The sequence below is a fragment of the Emydura macquarii genome, unplaced genomic scaffold (assembly GCF_026122565.2).
Source record: "Emydura macquarii macquarii isolate MOO-44397 ecotype Brisbane River unplaced genomic scaffold, CSIRO-AGI_Emac_v2 contig_1551, whole genome shotgun sequence".
NCBI classification, from domain to species: Eukaryota; Metazoa; Chordata; order Testudines; family Chelidae; genus Emydura; species Emydura macquarii.
The window spans coordinates 19,953,561-19,971,911 of record NW_027131688.1 but is presented as its reverse complement, the minus strand read 5'-3'; the positions used below and the strand labels follow the sequence as shown (position 1 = coordinate 19,971,911).

Below are 18,351 nucleotides of genomic sequence, written 5' to 3'. Positions count from 1 at the left end.
AATCAACAATGTGCAGTGCAATTTGCTTAGGTGGAAGCTGTCTCAGTCTAGGAACCTTAGAAGCATAGGTAGAATATTTGATGGTGATGGGAATGGTAGTACATAGTAGCTAAGCACTGACACTTCAGCTGTTTTGGATTCATCTTTAGGTGGCAGAGTCAGTGATCGTGATGATGGCAGCTTCCAGTTTTGTAGTTTCTTGTCTATTTGCATCTCTCATCCCAAATGTGGTTTTTTTTGGGTTTTTTTAGGGACACTTGAGACTAAGCTGTGTAAAAACAAGTTATTTTCTAGAGCATAATTACTACTATACTGCCTCTGCATATTTTAAGTTGAAACTTTAATACTGTACTTCCCTGTTCTTGTAGCTTTTTCCATGCTAGTATTGTTAGATGAATCTAATTCTTCTAAAATACATCCTCTTATCTCCCAAAATAGAACATGTAACTTTTTGAAAATGAGTTTCCCTATTACAGAAGTTCACGTCATTCTAACCAAGATACAGTGTATCTTGTGTACATTATTAATGAAACGATTTACAGGGCTTATAACTAGGTACTGAAAATTCCCTACTAGTGAGGAACTTGACATAAATAAAATTGCTAAGTCATTCTGGAAAAATACATTAATCAGTTTCCATTTTGTATGTTTCAAATATCTTAGTAGCAAAAATAATTACCATAATATAGTGAACATCACTTATTAATTTCTTTTTTTAAAGCTAAGGATGCAAATATATGATGGCTGAGGAAGTGTGTGTAGTTATTTGGTACTTACAGACCTTTTCACTTAAGGACTTCAAAGCATTCTACAAACAGTTAATTTAAACATACAATATCCTTTCTGCTACACAGTTTATCTATCTGTAAAAAGGAATGTGACTAAGGTACCTACTTAAATAATAAGCGTCAGGGTCTAGAAACATCCTATCTGTTTATTGAAACCACTTACTGTCTCATACTTAGATCATGAGTTCTTTTGGACAGGGATAAAATTTGTTTCTGTACAGTGCCTAGCACAGCATGGTTCTGGTCCCTTACTGGAGCCCGTAAGCACTGCCACAATGCAAATAATCAACAGAGTCTCACCCAATGAATCAGTTAACAGTTACAGATAGAACCAGAACTCCAGTCCCCTTTTCTAATCCCTAGCCAACACACCAGTTTGCATGCATCACTTCCTGTATCAGTCCAAATATAGGCTTAAAATTTAGGAAAGTGTCACAAAAGCCATCATAGCACACATCCTCCTGAACTATTTGCACACCTAATTGCTTACAGTTCTCTCCTATTTTAGCATCATTGCTATTGTGTCTGCTACTCTTATTTCTTTCTCCTCCTCTGTCTACTTCATCAATGGTGAAACCCCACAGATATACACAATTAGGATTATACACAGGATTCTTTTTGTTCAAAGATGTTTGTAATATTGTTGTTGAATGACAGAAGGTTTTTTTCTCAATTTTGTTGGCTCTTACTTTTCTTCCTCACATCCCAACCTCTTTTTAATTATAAATTATTTTAATGTCCATTGAGTCATAGCTGCAGCAGCTACTCCCTGCAGATTTCAGGCACATTAATAGGGGAAGATATTACATTTTTAGAATGAGTGGATAGATCTGAGTTGAAGGAAATTTGCAGTACCACTACTCTGTTCTTATTGTCATCCATGACATAGTCTGCAAGATCCTCTGGGCACAGAACAGTCTCTCAGTTTTGTCCACACACCTGTAATGCTGTATGTTTTCCACTTAGATCTCTATTAAGCACACCATAGCCTTTTAAGTCACTAGTGTAGCTGTGAGGCTAGTGTTGGATTTTAAAATAAAACCACTCGATTGCTCCCATCTTGTCAAGCTATAGCAGCTTTCACAAAATAATAAAAACTGAGAATGCCAACCATCTGGAGTCTTGGGATGACGTGAGAGGATGTAAACAGTTTGCAACTGATTACATTTTACTGCACTGCCTAAAAAAGATGATTCTTTGTGTCCCCTTCTCTCAAGCCTCCTGGGAATGGACATTTGCAAAATAAAAGGGAATATACATTCGTATTTCAGGGTTCTCATGGTGATGTCGATCTTGTATTTAGGTTGTCTGTTGGAGAAAATGGGAACTTTTTATGGCATTCATCATTTAAGTTTTTGAAGGCAATACTATGTATTAAAATAACATGACCTACATGTCAGTTTTTCAGTGCATTATACAATTGTCTATCAGTGTAACAGAAAATAAATCCACAAAGTGCAGAGAAGGGAGAAGGCATAACTTAGCCTTTTTTAATTTAAAAAAAACTGTCCATCGATAATCCAAGACTTTACCTTAGTATAATTTGTCATCTTGCCTACATATCTGAAAACTGGGGACTGATTGTCTTATTTTGACACTAAAAAAATAAAACCTTAGCCTAACATTTGTATATATACTTGTACTTGACCAAATTTGACCATTATACAAACTTCTAAAAAAAAAAAAAAAATGTTTTAATAAAAAGGGCCACATGACTTCCCATTTCCCATACGGGCTCTTCCTCAGATAGGTAACAAAGTTCTCATTTGTGGAATTTCCATTTAATAGTCCCATCATGGGGAAGTTTGTTTTGCATGCTTCCCTTCCTGCCCTGCAATGGAACTGGCAGGGAGCTGATCCCTCCTAACTCTGCATACCCCTCAGAGATCTAATTAAACAAATACCTCTCCACTCAGGAGACGACAAAGGACATTTTATTTAATCAATGACACTCTAAAAGTGAGGCATTGTCTGTGTATTCATGACCAAATAATTCCCTTCTTGTCATAACTGAAGGGAAATGCTATGAATTTTGTTTGGTGCTGTTCATTTTGATAAGTAAGTGTAGTGTTCATGAAAGGTATTGAATTGACAGTCCCAGAAGCTAAAGATGTCTATCTAGGCACAGAACAAATACAGTATAGGCCAGGGCAAAGCAAATCGTATCACCTTGAAACTGTGCCTTAATGCTTACTTGAAGGGACCTTCCTCTAGGGTCAAGAGGGAAATTCTCTCCCAACTAATACCTGATTGGTGCTTGCTTGTTGACAATATCAATAAAAAAAAATTGTGCTTTTTGTGATGTAAACAGTTGATGTTGACCAGTAACTTGACTGCAAATAGCTATCGGATGGCTTAGCAGTTACTATCTTAAAATAGTTTGATACACCATGGTATTTGCAGTACTTGGGATAGGAAATGCTGTGGTAAGTGGGACTATCATGAAGAGTAAGTGTAACCTTTTTAATGAAACTTACTGAAGTGAACTGGATCAAAGGCAATTACCTAGAGATTTAAGCCTCCATTTATCTCTTGAAGGTATCCAGTGTCCCTTTAGAAGAACTTGTTTTAAAGCTGGCACGTAATCACACCTCTTGTCTGCTAAATTCTTATTCTGTCCATTTGAAACTGAAATATGTAGTATTCCCATGTTTCTCACATTTACTCTAACTTTTTCTTAAGATTAGGTATGGAACTCTAAACATTAGGTATATAAAGCAAAATAATCAGCCTCTGAGAAAAGAATGAATGGTAATTGTTTATTTTGGCATTAGTTTATTTGATGTATATGATTTGATTATATCTTTTTTATTTCAGCTTTTCAGAGAAGTAAGAATAATGAAGATTTTAAATCATCCAAATATAGGTATTTCATGTTTTCCTAACAGTTGGTTCTGTGTAAAATTGCTTGTTCTTCAAGTGATAGAGCATGTCCATTTTGCTGTAGGTGTGTGTGAGCTCCAGTGCACAAATTGTCAGAGTGTTTCCCTTAGTGGTACCCGTTGGGGCAGAATCAGCACGCTCTGCTGTCTCTCATACCACAGGCAGGCATAAAGAGGCAGCCCACCCCCAGTTCCCTCCTACTGTCCATGACCGTTGTTGGAGCTCACTGTCCTTGCTTCTGCTAATCTTTTTAGTCAAACCTGTAACTAGGACCCATTATATAGTTAGTGTAGTTTAGAAGTAAGTTAATTGGCTAATAAATAAAGGGAAAAAATGGTTTTGTGTGGATCCGGCACCGTCTGTGTACCAGAGATATGCCACACTCTGAGTTTCAAGCCCTGCCACTTGTGGTAATGCAATGCCTAATAGTGGCTGTCACCCCAGCTGCCTTAAATGCTTGGGGGAGGCTCATGAGCAATAAGTGTGGCATTTGTAAGGGCTTTAAGCCCTGCTTCAAAACAGACAAGGCTTTTTTTTTGGAATGAAGTTTCTCCTGCTAGAATCAGCACTGTGTCCTCCATCTGAGCAATCTACCACAGTCTGCATACTGAGCACCTCAGCATTGGTTAGTTGTGCACCTGCAGAGCTACTGGTACCGAGAGGCAAATCAATATCACTGGTACCAAAGGAAAGCATTGGAAATGGAACATAGTATTGGGATCATCTAAACCAGTGAAGAGGTCGAGCTCTTCTAAAACTCAGGAGAGGTTTAAACAGGAGACACTCCCCACAGCACACCTCTGAGCGGAGGAGTTGATTGACTCCAGAGTCCAGTACAGGCCTGTCTAGATCAGCATTCTCTTGCGCTCTAGTGTTGTCAGTTGTTGACTGCATGTGTGTTCTCCCAGTGTGTATGCTGTCCCAGCTAACCAATACAGCAAACCACAATTGGATTACCCAATAAGACCAGAGATCCATTTCAGTAACAAAAGCACGAGGTCAAGTTAATTGCTGATGAAGCACGTTAAAAAGCGCTCGGTATGTGCTACAAGTACACTTAATACATGAATGCCCGTGATAATGGACCAGCTCAGTAAACGGCTGGACTTTCCGTTCCTCACTTGGCCAGACAAAGACACTCCCTTTAAGACCCTCTTTCATACACTGATACAAACAAGTTGCGTGTTGCCCCTCTGATGTGTGTAGTTGCCACCCTTTACCTTGTACTGGATAGTTCAGTCAGAACATCTCTATCCATCATATTGTCATCCTGAGGGGTCAGTAAGCACTCATTATCTTTGGGGTGTTGAGATGTTCTGGTACCTTTCTGGAATGTGCTTGTGCCTAGCACTTCTTTGAAATATGTGTGTTTACCCATTTCTGTGAACTTACAGGCATGCTCACAGCCAGACTCCTGCTAACTTCGCTTTCTAATGGCAAGGCTTGACTGCTACTTCAGCTCTGGCCTCAGGCCTCATACCCAGCCTGTTACACTAGACCTGATGTCTCAGGTTCTCTCTTATTACTACATCTAGTACTGCAGGGTGTTTCCCGGTACCATCTACACCTTAGGCATTTGAGGCTGAGAGAGAGTTGTTAAACCTCTCAGTTCTTTCCTCACTGGCAGTTCAAGAGACTCTCCAGCACTACTGCTCAAGTTATTGATGTCAGTGGCTTAACCACCACACCAGGTAGTTCCATCTGACTTGGTCATTAGGGTACCAATTAAGGCAGTGTCCTCTAGGAGAAAACCCCATGTGATATGCCCATCTTCCCTTTCTTCAGTCTGAACCTTCTTCACTGGTACTGATGGGTATGGCACCGCAATGATCATAAGAAGAGGCTTCTTCATCAGACTCTAGTGCAGTGGTTCTCAAACTTATTTGATCGTGCCCCCCTTCTTTGTGTCTAATAGTATATGCCTCTGCTCCTGCCACATAAGTACATATACAGCAGCCCTGCTGTGAAGGCAAAGCAGAGAAGAGCAACTGAAGGCATCTCTGAAGGCAGCGCCACCACCATCAGCTGTGCAGACATAAAAGTGGCATGCTATGGCATTGCTGCCCTTATTTCTCTGCTGCTGCTGCTGGCAGTGGTGCAACCTTTGGAGCTGGGCTCCCAGTCATCAGCTGCTGCTCTCCAGCGGCCTTCTCTGAAGGTACCCACTCTCACACCCCCCAGAATACATTCTGTGCCCCCCAGTTTGAGAACTTTTGCTGTAGTGGATCCTGTGTGTCCCACCCTAGCCAGTCCCACCATCAAGAGTATGCTGCCTGCCCACCTTGGTTTCAGCCTCTGTACCAGCAAGGGGCTTATCAAGGGACCCTTAGGCCACACACAGTTGGGGAGTGGGGCCGTACCAGTGGCCTTTTTGGAACCCATGGAGGGTTCCCCCTTCAATCGAGGTTGTCCTCGCAGCCACCTCAGCGGGTTCCCTCTACTATCTCTCAGGAGCATTGATGCTGCAAGTGCCCTAGTGTCGGTACTAAGCCCAATGCCGAACAGAGTGTTCCTGCAGGCAAGCTCTCTGGTCTCCCAAAAAATCTGTCTATCCATAAATATCAAGGAGTTGAAGACTATCTGATTAATTTGCATGGCCTTCCTTCCTCACATCAGGTGACGAGCCTGGTTGGTGCTGACTGACAATATGACAGCCATATTTTATGTAAACAAGTGAGGATGGCCCAGTCCTCACTACTCTATCGGGAAGCAGTCCTTCTCTGGGACTTCTGCATTGACAATGTCATACTTCTGAAAGTAGCCTTCATCCCAGGGCATCAGAATACTCTGTCAGATTGCCTGAGCAGATTTTTTATCAATCTGCAAATGGCTCTATGTGATTTTGCTGCATAGTTGTTCTCCAGAATCTAAGCTTTCACTTAAATAAGTACAGTTAAAAAAATCTACTTCCATGGGACAGGACAAAGCCCTCAGAATATAAAATTAATTTAAAGTGATGCAGTGTTGTCTGTTGGAATCTGCAGACAGTCTGAAACAATAGCTGCGGCAACACCTACCTTATATGTTAAAAAAAAAAAAAAAAAAAAAAAAAAAAAATTTCTGTTACCCAGTACTCTGTTTTGGGGAGCTATGCTTAAATTAATTGACTTTCACTTGACTCTAAACTGAGTGTGTTTCAAGCCAGAACTGTATGTTCATAATAGTTTGACACAGTATGTACTACTGATAAAGCATTTCAGTTTTTCCATTTTTCAAAGCATGAAATGGAAATAATTGCTTTTAAGAGAAGTTTGATATTGTTAAATAGCAGTAGTCCACTTTGAGAGAATCTCCTATAAAGACCATGAAAAACTAGATTCCTATAATGGGTTGTAATCTTTTAGTAAATAACTGCTCTTTTTTCCTCTAGTGAAGTTATTTGAAGTAATTGAAACTGAAAAAACTCTCTACTTAATCATGGAGTATGCAAGTGGAGGTAAGTATTTTCCCTTTGTGATACAAAGGTAAAGAAACTGCCAAATGTTATTGAAGCTTTCTTTTGTAATACACCATAATAAAATCAGAAACATTGATTTGATAGTGCAGCATTCCACCTGAAATGTTAATATTTTGGGAGCTTTCTTAAAGCTGTACAATTTTTTTAAACAGTAAAATACCTCGGTCAATTTGGTCAGATTTAGTTTCGATGTAAGACAAGCTTTATTGAAATCCAAAGGGATCTTTTTTCATTGATCAGTCCAACATAGTGATAATAGCAGAATAAGGATAATCACAATAGGAAGGAATTTGTGCAACAGTTGGTTTAATTTGTGATATTTCATAAAATTAAGTATATTCAGATGTAGCATTGTATGAAGTAATTGCTTATAACATCCAGGTGGAAAAATGTAGCAAATATATTTGCCCTTGCATTTCAAATCACCAATACTTCAACTTCGCGTTTCTTGTTTTTGAATGTTGGTGACAAATGAACTATCCTGATTAAAGTGGCCCTTTTTAATTAAAGTAAGATTCACAGTTACAAAAATCTTCTGGACTCTTTCTTCTGACTGTCATACGGGCCACTTCACCTAGGATGGTCCCTTGAAAAGTTTAACTACTTGTGCTAAACAATCTGTTCCACCTTGTATTTAGCTGTGACACCCTGAGTACATTTCCCCAACGTGAAGAAGAGCTCTGTGTAAGCTCAAAAACTTTTCTCACCAACAGAAGTTGGTCTAATAAAATATATTATCTCACGTACCTTCTCTGTAATACCCTTTTAAAGTTCCTCCACTGGCTTCCCCTTTTGAATAATTAATTCCCAATTCTTGAGCACATTGTTGACAAACGTCAAAATCAGCTGGTGGGAATCACACAGAAATATATGAGATATATCTTCAGTTTTGGTGGGGAGACACAGAGGTTTGTCCTCCAAAACAGAAAAGCAAAGTTTCACCATTTGGGTCCCGCTGTGTATGTGCACCTTATATTGGCTATCATGATATCCATAAAGATTATGGTTGCTTATATAAATTGTGTTCTAGCAATGGTATTTGAACTCCTAGGAGTCGTAGATGCATAGACTACTTTTGTCTAAACAGTGATAGGGAAGGGTATAATAACATAAGAATGGCCATACTGGGTCAGTCCAGTGGTCCATCTAGTTCCGTATCCTGTCTTCTGACAGTGGACAGTGCCAGGTGCTTCATAGGAAGTGAACAGGGCAATTCATCAATTGACCCATTTCCTGTCCTCAAGTCCTAGCTTCTAGCAGTCAGAAATTTAGGGACACCGAGAGCGTGGGGGTTCATCCTTGACCATCTTGATTAATAGCCATTGATGGACTTATCCTCCATGAACTTATCTAATTCTTTTTTTGAACCAAGTTATACTTTTGGCCTTCACAACAACCCTACCAATGAGTTCCACAGGTTAACTGCATTTTGTGAAGAAGTACTTCCTTATGTTTGTTTTTAAATCTGCTGCCTATTAATATCATTGGATGACCCCTGATTCATGTGTTATGTGAAGGGGTACATAACACTTACTTATTCACTTTATCCACCCCATTCATGATTTTGTGGACCTCTATCATATGTTCCCCTCAGTCATCTCTAAGCTGAACAGTTTGTCTTTTTAATCTTTCCTCATATGGAAGCTGTTCCATACCCGTAATTATTTTTGTTGTCCTTCTCTATACTTTGTCCAATCCCAATGTATTTTTTTGAGATGGGGGGAACCAGAACTGTGTGCAGTATTCAAGGTGTGGTCATGCCATGGATTTATATAGTGGCATTATATTTTCTGTTTTTTTAATCTATCCCTTTTCTAATGGTTCCTAACATCGTTAGCTTTTTTGACTTCTGCACATTTAGTGTGTGTGTGTGCACCTCTCCCTTCTACTTGATAGTTTTTTTACTCAAAAGTGTGGTCATACTGCCATCTAGTGATTTGGCTTATAGAGGACAGAAGGCCTAAAACTACTACAGGTAACTGAGACTCTTCTCTTTCAGCTCAAATGGTAGAGATCTGTGTGTTTGGCACAGAAGTCATTAGTACTATTATATACTTATGCAGTATGCTATAGGAAAATGTAATATCAGATGACAGTGTGTGCCAATGTGGATTCAGTTCCCAAAATTCCCCTTTATCTATGTTTGTCATATCTCTCAGCTTAAATATACTCAGTAACTCCCTCAATTATTTGAAGCACTGTTTCTCTCTGTTTTTGATATTTCTGAAACGTTTTAGATAAACAGGGTTGAATTTTATCTTTGTCTGTCCCCTGCATTTCTATGAATTTTTATTTACTAACATACTTGAAAAAGAAATAGCTATAAGATATATTTCAGGGAATTGACTGTTTTATTTTAACTGCTACTCTGGAAAGTAAAAAGTAATTTGTTCAGAAAATGCAAACTGGCACTTTATTAAACTGTTTACTCACACTCCTCCTGTCGTATGTTGTGTATTATTGTAGTCTTTGTGCATTCTATACTTAAATCAGTTTGAGTTGATTCCAACTTGTGACTTCTTAAAAATTAAAAGTACTTTTAATTGTTTGTTTTTTCCTTTTTTGAAGTCATAATGTGAAAAATGTTCTCTTACTTACCTGAGAGTATTTAAATATTAGTGATTTGATCTACTTTTTAAAACTTAGCTTATTTGAACTAAATGACTTATTTGTACTTAAATTCCTATTTATGTATGTGGAGCTATTACCTCTTCCAAATGCTACAATTCTAATACTTACAGTATTTCAGTAGAAAAAACATTTAAGTCATGCTGTGATAAAAAAAGTCAATATTTCACTGGCTAGATGGCAACATTTTAAAAACTAGTCCAGTAGGGCTAGTTATAAAATGCCTGACATTGACTATTTGTTTAAAAATGCAACTCTTATCAATTTTACTTTGGTATTGTGTCCTTCAGACGTCCCCAGTCATGTTGCATTGTGTTTCCTTTAGATTTTGGAAGTCTCCCAGGAATCTGTTGTGACAGGATGCTTTTCTTCAATGGCTTATATATTATGGTTAAATTGTGGCTTGTTTCATCATATCAATCTGTGTTCACTTGGATGGTTTTTATAATGAAGACTCCATTTTATTTTAACCCCAGGTTGAAATAGGGATTTCTATCATAACTATATTATTTGTGTACACTTAGATAAACTATATTATAACACTGTGAGGCTACAACCATATTTATAATTACCTTTAAACATTTTTGTACTGTAGATGCGGCTTAAGACAGTCTACCTCTGATACAGCAGATGTTTTTCTAATGGAAGTCTGAAAGGAATTCAGGGGGTTTTTTTTTGTAAAGAAAGGCATGCTGCTCATTTTCTACCATAAGTAATTGAAAGCAAATATTTCGCCTACATCCAGTCACCTAGCTAATTCTTGTTTAAGTCTTTCTTTTATCAGTGAGAGTATGATGTAGTAGTAAATCACTCTTTTGGGCTCTTGCCATGAGCTTTTTACAAAAATGAAAAGTTAGTGCCTTTTATGATTGTTTATTTGTATGAAAAATCATTGTAACTGAAAACTCAAATTTAGGTCTAATTTCTGACATTTCTGTAGCTCATCACAATATATGTAACTCTTACAGTTACAAGATCAACCCTAGATTCTGAATTAACTAGCTAGTATTTTAAAATATTGACAATTCTCATTTAATCTTTGATATGTTTCAATTGCAGGTGAGGTATTTGACTATCTGGTTGCACATGGAAGAATGAAGGAAAAGGAAGCAAGAGCTAAATTTAGACAGGTGAGTATGATAGACTAACAAATCTAGCTCCTCAACTTTAGCATTAAAACACATGAAAAAATATTTGATAAAGTGAGCAAAACAAATAATCTCCTCTGGTGCTTTCAAGCACACTCTGTGTTGCTGACTTTTTATGGCATTAAATAACGGGGGAAAACTAGTAAATTCCTGTAGCAGGTGAATCTAGAGTGCTAAAATATATGACTATTAAGGACAGGGATGTCAGCAGTACAGCATGTGATGTTATTTAATCCAGTCACCTGCCAGTGTATGACAAATACTTTGACGATGACATAAATTACATCATAAACAATAATGAATATGTATAATAAACTGAAATCTTATTTGCAAATATGCTGTTATTCCCCAGTCTTTATTTTCCTTACCAGTTTTTATTGATAATCTATTCCATGGCCCACCATCTATGGATAGTGATATAAGAAGAAAGATCAGGAGTTAACTTCACTTGAAAAATCTGATGATACAAAAGCAACAAGCACAACAATTGAAAGAAATCATATGATTTTACATAGTCAGCTTTGTTAAGGAAATTTTATATGAAGTAGATCTCGTAACATAAATGGACAGCTTTGTGCTTGTCTGTTCTTTTTGACTAGAATAGTATGTCCACTGTAGTTATTTGGGAAACAATGGGAATATAGGAACAACTGGCTTGTTCCTTGTATCTATTATTTTAATGTGTGTAGTACTGTGCAGAGAAGTTCAACAGATAAAACAATAACCTCACTAAAATAAATGTCACAGTCCTACTAAAAACAAGGACAGTATTATTTAGGACAGCGTAATCCATTATAAGGAGGCAGAAGAAAAAATAAATGAAAGCACTATTCCTCTCAATTTGAATCCTCCCAACATCTTGGGGTATGTCTATACTGATGGCAGCAAAGTTGCTGCTGCCTGATCGATCTTTCTGGATCGATTGAGTGGTCAGTGTAGACCCACTCAATCGATCAGGAGGTCAACTGAGTAAAACCACCCCCTCAAGTAGCGTAGCACTGCGTCGACGGGAACACTGTTCCCGTCAGCGCAGCGCAGTGAAGACACTGTACAGAAGGGAAGCACAGCAGGTCGATGTGAGTTACGCAAGCTACTCTCCGTAGTTTGCGTAACTCTTGTCGACTGCCGCCAAATCTCCAGGTAAGTGTAGACCAGGGCTTGCAGTATTCTCCTTAATCTTTTGCAAGATCCATCTGGCAGACTTCACATCCCAGAAAACATTATTCTTTGAGTAGTCTGCAAATTGTTAGGTAGTAAGAACCATTTCTGCCCGTCATTCACAAAATACTGGGGTGAGTTGTTTTTGTTTTACAGACCGAGTTCCAGGCTTCTATGATTATATTCAGGAAGATAGAAAAATCTCTCCTTCAGTTTCAGGGTTTTTTTATGTTGCTTTTCCTCTCTCTCTCCCCCTCCCTCTCTCGTCATGGTCCCAATGATATTAGCTGTCATTCCCATCTCAGATGTTGGGCTGTACCATTTTTCTAAATCCGAAAGGTTATCCTTCAGTTTTAAATCATGTTTTTCAAAGATTCAAAAGGATCAGGGAATTTTCTTCCCACTGTCATGCCTAATACTAATTTTTAACAGTCAAATCTGGTTTTCCTATATGTTCACTCTTTTCCACTGCTACATTAATATTTTTCATCAGGAGATTTTTTTTTGGAAATGTTCTCTTACAATACTTATACATCTTGTTACTTCATCTGCAATGTTGTGTTCAATTTGTCCTTCTTCAATCCTAGTTATTTTATTCATGTCCACTGACTTCTCTGAAAGGGAATTTGAACCAGAAGGCATCAAGGTTCTTATCTTACAAGTATAAGCTTCAGCATTTCTTCACACTGCTCCTCTGTCAGTGAATGAACAAAGTTTGCAAAGATAATGCTGACACAGCCTACTTGAGCCCCACTGAAGTCTACCTAAATCCATTTTATAAGTCTTATTTTTATTTTTCTGCATTTCTATAATAGCTTCAGATAGATCTTTCTCATTGCATAATAGGGCTTCACTTTAAGTCCATCCACTTACTAATTTAAGAATGAGACAATAGTTACCTTTAAGAAAAGCTGGAGGAGCAATTGTAATGTGCATCTGCCATAATGTTGAGCTTGACTTTGACTGTACACCGTCATCTCTTGTTCGCTTTTAATTTCTCCTCTCCACTTCTGTAGTTGTCATTTCTGTATCCAGTTATGTTGGAAGAAAATCATTGCACAGCTGCCAAACTTAAAAAATTGTCCAATAAGGACAGTTTGAGAATGAATCTAAAATCCTTCATGAGAAAATATATTGTTTCTGTGGTATGCATGCTCTTTGGTCCCAGGAGCATAAAGATTTCTGGAGTTTGATCTCAATTTTGGGTATTGTGTTGTAAAGAAAATGCCAAACCTGAGTTTTTTAGAGACACACTTTCCCCAAAAAGTTTATAAAACAAAGGTCACTGAATGTCAGTATTAGAAACCTGGTTCATAATATTAAAAATAAACTGAAGGTATACAGCAACTTTTAGACTGTTCTACTGATCATAAAGTCCTTCTGTGTGAGCATTTTCCATCATGGTACTGTCATTTGCGGGCACAGGATAAAAGAGAGAATATCTGGTACATGCTCAACTTCCTTGCTGTCGTCCAAGTTTTTTCTCTGCTTTGGAATAGTATGGTTATGGCTGATTATGCTGCAGTAATAGCCTATTTATTATGCATAGCAGGCAGGTTTAACAGGTGAAGCATGGAAGGGTTCAAATGCCAAAAATGTAACCATGCTTGACTACTCTCCATTTTAAGCTGCTTTTGTGCCTCAGAGAGCAAATATTTGCACTTGAAAGATGTGTTTTGGGTTCTACATATCATTTAGTTCCCCTTACCCTATCCTCAGGCCTCTGGGTTGATGGTCTGATCTGATCATCCTTACTCAGCTGAAAAATTCTCCAGTGTGTTAGATGATGTATGAGTAAAAATTAATGTAGAAATGAGGAACCAAGTTTGTGCCTTTTGGGCAACAGTAGCAAATTAGGTAACTGATACTCTCTTACTCCTTCTCCCTTGCTTAGTTTTTTAGTAAGTAACTTTCGTTAATCTTTGTCTTTTCTCTAAGAAACTGTAGAAGCAGGGCTGTTTGTAATTACAAGAGATTCTTTGCAGATGTCTTTGTGCTAGCTAAAGCAACTGCATATAAGTTTAGGGGCTGTATTAAATACACCTTAAAGTATACTGAACAAGATCAGTTCATTATACTACATACTGCATAAAGTGCAAAATAAATAAGGTAAAGTGTGCTCAGATCCTTGCTTGACTCATGACGGACAAACCTTAAGTAACTTACGACTCTGTAGCTAACTTATCACACAAGTAGTTTCTCTCACTCAAATAGCTGAACTATTTCCCCCCAAAGTGTATCTCAAAAAAAAATCTTCAGGCAGAGACTGGAAAATTTCAGAGTTATGAATGGAAACCTTTCCACAAGCTTAATAGAAGGTATCACTTGCCCTCCCCCTAAAATCAGCCATATAGAAACAATGACATCTTTTCCAAAGTGTAATAGAAGCCAATATGTTGAATAATAAGCTTGCATTTAATTAGACTTAGTAACTTTACCCTGAATATGGTGGTCATTGTAGTGGTTGGTTATATGGCTTTGCATGCATAAACGTGTCAGTTTAGCAACTAATATTGAAATTTCTGATTACACATCTGTTTCTTTGAGGTGTCACTTATATAATTGGGCCTGTTTTCTATCCAGATAGTATCTGCAGTGCAGTACTGCCACCAAAAGCATATTGTTCATAGAGATCTCAAGGTGAGTAGAAAAACTACCAAAGTTTGTATGCAATAGTGTAATTAGCTATGTCTAGTATCTATATGCCTAAGAGTTAGAATAGGGTTTTAAGTCTTTTCCTTGGCTTATAGGAAGTTTTTAAAATGCTATTAAAATATATTAAATATGGAAGTATTTCTTTTTAATTGGGGGTGGAGGAGAAAATGAGACATATTTTAATGTAAGGAATTTGATGGCACATGGAAGATGGAGCCTCTCACCTCTTGGTCAACAATTGAAATCTAGTTCAGTATGGTAATGATAAAAAAAATTACAGTTGGGTAGCAAATGTGAAAAAGCTTTCTGATTCTTGTTGCAGATATTGGTAGACAAAACAAAAAACCCACCATTAAGTAGTGGCTTCTGTTAGGTATGTGCGGTATAAGAAAGCTTGCTCCATTTTTTATACTATAACTGTATAAGGTTCTATTACTTGAAACTGAAATGTAGCACATTTCATAAATCTTAACTTCATTTTATACAAAAAAGTAGAGATTTTTATGTGGTACAAACTTTTGTAAGCATTTACCAGATAAAAGTGTAATATTTAAGAGATGCAGTCTCATTTTTGTCTTAATAGATGGAAACTTTATAAGTTACAGAAATACCAAATAGTTTTCCATGAAGTAACCAAAGAGATGATACATATGACTAGCTTCTTTTAGTGTATCCAGTGCCATAAATCTGAAGGTGATACATTAATGAGATTTTTAAATTGAATGTATATGAAAATTACTAATTTTGTTAAGATACTTAACCATTTTCAGTAAAAAGGAATTTCAGTATGCTTTTGGCTTTTGCCTTTAAGAATGAATAAAAAATTGAGCAATAGCTTTTTAAGATTTTTCTACAATTTACACAACACAGTATTTTTCTTTTCTTCCTCCCAGGCTGAAAATCTATTGCTAGATGCAGATATGAACATTAAAATAGCAGACTTTGGTTTTAGCAATGAGTTTACAGTTGGAAATAAACTGGACACATTTTGTGGCAGCCCACCATATGCTGCTCCAGAGCTCTTCCAAGGCAAGAAATATGATGGACCTGAAGTAGATGTTTGGAGTTTAGGTGTTATTCTTTATACGCTTGTGAGTGGATCTCTTCCTTTTGATGGACAGAACTTAAAGGTATATTATTTATACTCTGTTGATTCACTAGCTGTTGTAATAATTCAACAGTATTTTAAATTATGCTTCTAACTTCTTATAATTTTACTTCCTTTCTCCCAAGGAACTGAGAGAGAGAGTACTAAGGGGAAAATACAGGATCCCTTTCTACATGTCAACAGACTGTGAAAACCTCCTCAAACGTTTTCTGGTGCTAAATCCAACTAAAAGAGGCACTCTAGAGGTAATAGCATGCATAAAATACTTTCAGACAAAATGGTAATTAAATGGAGGTAATTTGCCAAGCTTGATTTGTACCAGTAATACTTGCTTATCCCCTCATTAGTAAGTATTTAACTTCAGTTGATATTTGCTGGATTTGCTGCCCTGAGATTTTTAGTTTGCATTTTCCCTGCAGCAGGTGGAAACCATGTGCTTTGGAATTCTGTTACATAGTTAAGCATAATTGCTTGAGATTGAGACTTGCTAATTTTATGGTATGGTTTATGTAATTTTTTCTAATTGCATCCACCTCAGGATTTCAACAGATATGCTTATAAAATAGTGACAGTCAAAAACTTAGTTCAGTAGTCTTGTGCAAGCATTTTACATTACTATGCAGAAAACTACAAAATAGTGCATTTCTCTCCCCACTGGTGTTCTGCATTTTGATCAAGATGTCTGAAGCTTTACAAGGGTATTGTGCTATACCAAGTGGGAGACAATAGCGTTGTGCTACGCAGCCATCTCTGCCAGCTAAGTAGCAGTGTTCAATGGCTTTGAATACAGTCCAGTCCTTGTTTGCAAATCAGGCCACTTCATTTTGAATGAGTTTTTGGCACAAATATGGGAAAGTTGCACCTGTTCCATCAAGTCAGTTTCTCAGTGTAGTGATGAAAGTTTCTTCTGTGTACGTACAGTCCACCCAAACTCTTAGATGGTTGCCTGCTTACATGTGTACTCTTGGTGTGCACTGGCTAAGGTGGACAAATCCATAATGTGCGATGAAATTGAGGTTTCATGCATACAACCCTAATTTGCATGCACATCAGGAGTTTTCATGCCTGCATTGGGAATGTGCACTTAAGTGACTATCTTTGAAAACTTGACCTCTATCTTTGTCTTCCCCTGTCCCCAGTAATATCACTATTGTAAACTAGTGTCTTGGACTTACTGTAGAATACCAAGGTATGTTTTTTAAGGTATATTGAAGATGTATAGGATAATCCCATAAGGAGTAGTTACTGATTACTCCCTTCAAAAATAGGGCACTATAGCTAGGAATGTCTTGCATTTTAGTACATTCCTATGAAAGGCTGTTACTCTGTACTCCAATATCTGAGACTTTCTAAATAGCTCAACATTAGAGAAGGATTAAAATTTCAGTTTGGATTTTCTTAACCATGATACTTTTAAACAAGTGCTTAATTTTGTTTGCTGTTTTTTTCCTTTTCTATTCTTTATCCAATACTTGATGCTTTAATTTAACTCTTGGAAAACTGTCTAGTTTCCAAGTGAGTAATATTTGGAATGGGGGGAGTCTGCTAGAAGTTTTGTGGCTGAAGGAGGGTATTAGTGTATGAAGTCCAGTGAAGGTTTCCTGGATTAGGATAGTTTCCTGCATACAGATTCTTGCCTGAAAGAAGTTTAATCTGCTCTCCTCCCTGTGCTCCCACTGTTACCAACCTCTCTACTACTAGTACTTAACTTTGACCTTTGTGCTGGAATGCTGCTGATGGGAAGTAGTCTGTCTAGAACACAAGTCCAGGGCAGTGAGGAAGGGAACTGGCAATAAGACTAGCTAATTGCAAATATAAGTTGGGGATCATTTGGAGCTTTCTGGAGAAGAATGGTGGGTTGAATTAGAAGAGAAGGTAAGGACGTAGCACTTTAAACCAGAGTCAGGGTTTGCTTGTCTTCAGTTCCTCAATGCTATAAGGTTTCGATAGATGGGACTTACCATTCAATAGCTTGTTTTGTTTACTAGTAAATATCTTACAGTACTAAGCAACCTATCTTTGTAGCAAATCATGAAGGACCGGTGGATCAATGCAGGGCATGAAGAGGATGAGCTAAAACCTTTTGTTGAACCAGAGCTAGACATCTCGGACCAGAAGAGAATAGGTAATTCAGTGCTTTCCAGTATATCTGCATTTTAACGTGCAGTGTTTTGGGTTCATGTACTGTATAGTCAGACCTGATAGTTGTGTGCTTAATGTGTGTATGTTTAGGTATTTGAAAAACTGTACTGTCAGTATTTAGACCAGGGGTGTCAAACTCATTTGCTATGGTGGGCCAGATTTGAATTAAATGTACTTCGAGTGGGCCATACATACCATAAATCGAAATACTAGGCACTTTTGGAGCGCTGGGTCTCGTGCACACAGTGCTTCACGTGCTGCCACCAGAGTACACAGATCTTGTGGCATCCCACGCTGCCGCGAGATCGCGCGGCGCTGTACCCTCTGGCGGCAGTGCGCAACACCGCCAGAGAGTACAACGCTGTGAGATGTTGCAGCAGCACA

At 37.7% G+C, this 18,351-nt stretch overlaps 1 protein-coding gene across 5 annotated transcripts in view; it reads left to right on the top strand.

Moving 5' to 3' along the window:
- MARK3 (microtubule affinity regulating kinase 3) overlaps positions 1-18,351 on the top strand; it is a 96,135-nt gene that overhangs the window by 41,212 nt on the left and 36,572 nt on the right. For all 5 annotated transcript variants that reach the window (XM_067555013.1, XM_067555010.1, XM_067555012.1 and 2 more), the window contains 7 exons: positions 3,606-3,654; positions 7,042-7,107; positions 10,816-10,886; positions 14,646-14,702; positions 15,611-15,847; positions 15,951-16,070; positions 17,851-17,950. In XM_067555013.1, coding sequence (XP_067411114.1) covers positions 3,606-3,654; positions 7,042-7,107; positions 10,816-10,886; positions 14,646-14,702; positions 15,611-15,847; positions 15,951-16,070; positions 17,851-17,950 — 700 coding nt within the window. The remainder of the gene's footprint in view (positions 1-3,605; positions 3,655-7,041; positions 7,108-10,815; positions 10,887-14,645; positions 14,703-15,610; positions 15,848-15,950; positions 16,071-17,850; positions 17,951-18,351) is intronic.